This window comes from Rhincodon typus, chromosome 7 (genome assembly GCF_021869965.1).
Source record: "Rhincodon typus isolate 14 chromosome 7, sRhiTyp1.1, whole genome shotgun sequence".
NCBI lineage: Eukaryota > Metazoa > Chordata > Chondrichthyes > Orectolobiformes > Rhincodontidae > Rhincodon > Rhincodon typus.
This window is the reverse complement of record NC_063338.1, coordinates 56,482,039-56,488,038: the sequence shown is the minus strand read 5'-3', so window position 1 is coordinate 56,488,038 and position 6,000 is coordinate 56,482,039. Positions and strand designations below refer to the sequence as shown.

The 6,000-nt window shown below is 42.0% G+C and overlaps 1 protein-coding gene across 1 annotated transcript in view; it reads left to right on the top strand.

Annotated features, from left to right (window-relative positions):
• Nucleotides 1–6,000, top strand: part of ifih1 (interferon induced with helicase C domain 1) — a 130,463-nt gene that overhangs the window by 19,223 nt on the left and 105,240 nt on the right. The window contains exon 2 of the mRNA XM_048598614.1: nucleotides 5,325–5,502. Coding sequence (XP_048454571.1) covers nucleotides 5,325–5,502 — 178 coding nt within the window. The remainder of the gene's footprint in view (nucleotides 1–5,324; nucleotides 5,503–6,000) is intronic.

Sequence of the window (6,000 nt, the reverse complement as noted above, 5' to 3'; positions counted from 1 at the left end):
TGAAGAAAGGTCTAGGCCTGAAACATCAGCCTTCCTGCTCCTCTGATGCTGCTTGGCCTGCTGTGTTCATCCAGCTCTACACCTTGTTATCTCACTATTGTAAATGTGGCTGCCAGTCTGGTTTTCACACTGCAAGCTCCTGCAAACAATATATGTGATAATGAGCAGTAAGCCTGCTTTTAAAGATGTTTACTGAGGCATAAACGTTGGCCAGCACAACAGCGAAAAATACGCCTGCTCTGGAATAAAATCAGAAAGCATAGGAGAAAGTCAGCAAGTCTGGGAGCATCTGTGGACATAGTACTAAAGTATTTGAGTCCACTTGACTTTTCTCCAAACTAGTGCCATGGATTATTTTACATCGACCTTAGCAGAGGCTCAGTTTATCCGAAAACAAAGGTAAACAAGTGAGTGATCAGTACATGACCATCTTTTATACTTTGACACACAGTTCTTAACTCAAAATACACTCACTATGAATGTTAACCAAATAAAGCTTTTGTAATAGGTTTCCTAGTTTTTCTTCAAATTGTTTTGAAAGATGTAACTACCTTAAATCTGCTGACGACTAAGGAAAATCTCAGTTGAACGGACCTGAATTGTGCATTTTGAAAATTAATCAGAGTGCATATAATCAGGCTGCACTTCCCAAATTCATTTTCTAGTGTCATCACTAACATCAGCAAGAAAAAACGCTGAGACCTTCAAATTAAAGCATGAATGCAAGCATTCCAAAGGCTACAAAAGACAATTAAATGTATACTTCGTTTTGATAATTTTATTGTAGTACAGTAATTTATAGCATAAATTTCTGCTATGGTGTAAAATTAGTGTCAAATATTTTCAACGTTTTGAGTGATTTATGTGGGAAAGATAATACAGTGTCACCAAGTGGCTAAGTTCTGCAATTACAACAAGACTCATTTATAAAAACAGTTTTCATGAAGAATAGAATATAGAGATACACTTAGAAGGGAAACATCTTGACAAAATGCGACAGTTAGAAGTAGGAAATGTACGCAGATGTAAGGAGCCGAGTGATCCAGTCTGCAGTGACTGGGAGCAATATATCTCATGGAATTGTCCACTCTTTACCTCAGTTTTACAACCAGGGTGTTTTCTTGGAGAATCATTCTGCTGAGGAGGCAGAAGTCCTCACCACTGCCAGGACCTTCTTGCATATATGCTGCTGATGTCATAGTCAAACTCAGTTGCACATCACTTCAGCTGCGACAGGCTAACAACTGGCCCTCACTCTGTGCTGCAGGACTTTTATCATCGAAGCCATGACCTAGAGGGAAAGAAAGTTCACATCCTGCTTCACGGACAGGGATCTGGAGGTGCTTGTGTTTGGACAGGGCAGTCCTTTCACCTGCTGACTACCACAGGAGGCTGGGCCACCAGACCAAGCTAGCCTGTACCCAGATTGCCACTTGGATTATTCGATGCCCTGGGTGAAGCAGGATGCCAAGCAGTGCAGAAAGAATGTTAATGATCTGTTTTCTGCAAGGGTGAGTGCAACCATCTTCTTTATGCCACCTCACAATCTCAGGGCCACCTCTGCCACTGCACACACCCCTCGCCCAGGCACATGGACTCTCACTATTACATGAATCATGTTGATTCAATGGCTCCCGCCTACCTCATGCTCCTAAATACTATGCCTTTCTTCCCTCTCTGCTTCCTTACCTCATTCACTAGTGACAGCTCATCACCTCTACTTCTCCAGTATCATCACTAACTACTCTTCAATCTAATTCCATCATACTTAATCCAATCCTTTGTTTCACTGCAGGAAATGGTGGCCCACAACCAGATCAAGATGAAGAGGCCTCAACCAATCAAGTACTAGCCATTTTGCAATGCTGCACTGTTCTCCCACAGTGAGCAGTGCAAACTCATTTTCAGTCTGCACAACCTTTATCCCTCTTAAACAGCTACTCCCCTTTCTTCTTATATGCAGGCACTGGCAACACCCAGCGAACTCCTGCCAAGAAGAGACCAGTGTCAGAGATTCTTAACTCAACCTTCACTTTGGCAGAGGAAAACATTAAAGTCTGACAGGATGCACAGGCAAGGCTTCCACCTGCACCATCTACCAGCTCAGAGAACTTCACCTCTGAAGGTTGTGTATCTAGGTTAGACTTGCAAACATAGATTTGGTGAGCATACCACTATCTTGTTTCCAGAGATGATCAAGGAAGAAAAGCCCCAGGTCTCTGACACACATAGGACTGCCAGAGACTAGGTACCAGTTCATCTCATGGCCTTGAGCATTAATGACATTGTCAAAATGCACAGAGAGGCACAGGAACAACAGACAGGTCAGAGGCACTCATGGATGGAAGATGGAGGAGTCTACCATTGAAAGCCAGATCCAGCACACTCAGTGTCTTTAGGTTATGCGCAGAGACCTGCACTCCATCACTCTTGCCATGGGCATTCAGCATCAATGACAAAATGAGAGGGTGATCAAGGATCTTGATCTCACTCCAGGTGCCCCTTCCTTTCAGGGAGACAGGGTGGTGCCAGTAGGCACCCATAGAGAGGAGCTGCCACTCATAGGATTCCCCAAGTTTCTTCTGAGGGCACTCCAAAGGCACCTGGCCCCTTCTTTTCACCCCTGCCTGTGTTTGCAAATGTGGAAGTTGAGGAAAGTGAGCCTGCATCTGGGCAGGAGACTCAGTGGGTCTAGGCCCGCCAAGCCTAAAGGCACCAATGATGACCAAGCCAAGTATTTCAAGCCAACAGGGCCGACTGCTAAGCAGCTTCTCTCCATCCCAGCCAGAGAAGACTGCACATAAACATGGTAGTGTACAAAGCAAAAAGAAGATTTATCGAGGGCACATAGGTGACATGGGTGAAGCATCATTGTAAATAACCTTTTAATTTTGTAAATATACGTTTGCTTGCGCTGATAACATGCCTACTGTATTCTAAAATGTTGCTGTTGGACCTGCTAAAGTTACATCCATGTGAGAGAGGAGCAGCTTTTTCAGACATTCCGAGAATCAAAGAAGTTGTAATGGCCAAATATTGATCACCTCTCTCAACCAATAGACTCCCTAACTGCAGAGAGCCTCAAAGGTCAGGGATTCTTAAACCATGCATTGATAGCAGCACAAGGTAATGCATAATTAATAAATAACAAGATCCACATGTCCCTTGCATTAAGCAGGGGCTACTTGCCAGATTACCAGTAAATCTAAATTTAAACAATTAACTGAAAGTCTAAACCCAGATCATTTATCCTGGAAGTGTGGTTTGTTGAGAGCTTCCCAGTTTGATGATGTGCTGCTATCTCATGCTCACTTGGCCTGCTGTTCTGGTCAATGTGCTAATCCTCATCTTCATCTTCAGAAGATTGCTGTCAATCTCCTATTTTGTCTCCTTCCAGGACATTCTCCCTTTGTTGGCTTTTGTTGTCAAGGGCTGTGAAGGACGCAGCATGGCCAATAAATACTGGCCTAGCCAGCAGATCCAACATTTCATGAACAAATAAAAAAGCCACAATGATGTGAGACAACCTTTCTGGGTTATACTGTAAAACTGAGCTTAAGTCTTCCAGGAATCAGTACTCCATCTTAAGGATGTTATGGTCTGTTCCACTATGGCCCTGGTGGAAGTGCGGGCAGCACTGAATCTTTGTTCTGTGTCAGTCTGAGGATTTTGTAATTTTGAGCCCTGTTTCGAAGTGGGTAGCCATTATTTCTGAGCAGCCATCCCTGATGGACTGAGTACTTTGGAAAAAGACAGGAACCTGAGTGTCTGTAGTATGTAAAGACCATGGCAGCTCACAGGATATCTGGTGCAGACCTTCAGCAGTTAGCATCGGTTACCACTTTGTACATGGCGTTAGCAATTTTGTGCAAGCGATTGCACATTTAATATTCAATCAGACATGGCGAGGTGCCAACTTCATATGCAAGTGAATGACTTGCAACCCTGCTGACATGAACATCCCTCCATCCTTCATACTTCCCTTTGTGTTGTTGTCAATGTGGCCCCTATGACTTTTCAGCCTCTCCCATTTCTGTTGAACACCTTGACTGACTGTGATTATACCCTCTAACTCTCTGTAGTGCCCCTTCAGCTCACTAAAGACTGCTCTCTTTGATTTTTAAACATGGCCATTTTCTTGGACCACATGCAGTGTTGTGTAAAAACTGTTGGCTTGTGCTGCAGACGTGCTGTTAATATAGCACGGAGCTGCAGAGCGAAATGTCCACCTCCTTGACTGCTCAGTGATCCTCAGTATGACAACTTGCCTGCCTCTTACCCTGTGCTATAAAGCAATCCCAGCCACAGAAGCTGACAGCCTGCATCGTAGCATGAAGACCCTGTTGGTTAAAAAAGCGATGTGTGCCTCAAAGGCTGGTAACCTGTAATTAAACACTAAAACTTCTGAGTGCTAAAAAAGACATGTGAACTAGGCAGAGGCTGGTAGCCTCCAAGTAAGAGAAAAGTGAGTAATAAGAAAACAAGCTAACAGCCATATTATATACCCTGATGCAGATATATGAGATGCATGTGCATTTCTCAATGCAAAGAAACCTGGAAGTAGCATGCAAGTCATAGTTATCCCTGAGGTCCAAATTAAAGTGTTGAAGAGCTGAAGTAGTGTGTGAATGGGTGCAGCAGCAGGCATGGTGATGGAGTGAGGCTAGGGGTTTTCCAGTTCCAACTTGTGTGGACAAAGGTTCAAGGTGGATGGTGGCCAGGAACATTGTTCAGAAAAAGGATTAGCGAGTTGCAGCCAGCAGGTACCTACTCTGATTTACATACCATGGAAGGAGGAGAGAAGAAGAGAACTTGAAGGTGAGATGCAAATACATGGAAAAAAGTTCATCACCGCACCAACAATTCTGAAGCTGCCATTTCAAGCTTGAGGGAAAACTGGCACAATTTTTTCTCTATGTCAAGCTTCTGGTTATTTCATTCTTCCAGATTTTCCCATCTTTTATGCTATTGCTCATGCCACAATGGGAATGGGAAATTCTGTCCAATGATTGTGTAGTTGGCTTGATTCAGTTGTACCCACTCATCCTTTGAGTCGAACATTTTCTAGGAATTTGACCATGCTATCTCTGTTAGTTTGTCAGCATAGTGTCAGAGGAGGCCTGTATTCTTAAATACATCATCATCCAGACATATTAAATTTTAGCTTCCCTGGTTTAGGAAAATGATAACGATACAAATGTATGATACATGCTATTAGCAATCATTCGATTAACAGCACCAAGGTATCTGAATAAAAAATATACATGTAAGCTAATGTTTATTATGACAACCTTTTTAATGCTCATCTAAACTTGTCCTTTCAGATTTTAAGTGAAACCAAACAAAATGGAAACCGAGCAGGAGCTCGTAAATTATTGAGCAGAGTAATTAAGAAACCTCCCGGGTGGTTCTCCAAATTTTTGGGAGTACTGCAAAATACAGGACATGGGGATCTTGCAAACTTGTTAGCTGGCAATGATAACAGCTTATCTAAAACAGAAGGTAAGTTCTGAACTATTAATGTTGATGCTAATGTTTCTGAATTTAATGGTCCTTCTAATGTATTAAAGATGATACAAATAATGGCTGACTACTTTCTTACAATATTAAGTCAATGCCAAGAGTTGTTTCACAAAATCATGGATTTTCATAGACACATAATTTACAGATTTGTAGGCTTTAACATGGTAACAATTCTTTAAATAAATAAGTCACCAAAGATCATTATGATAATCCATTTCATTAACAACACAGTGAGTAAGTTAAATACATTTTGATGGACAAAAATCAGAAAATAAACTTAAGGATTTGGAATAAATTTCTGCCAGTTATCAAGTAAAACTGGAATTATAAAAAAACGCAAAGTTCTGAAGAAGAGTTATATTGGACTTGAAATATTAACTTGATTTCTCTCTTCACAGGTGCTGCCAGAGCTGCTGAGTTTCTCCAGCATTCTCTGTGTTTGTAATAAATAGGACTGCTTGAACTGACACAGTATTA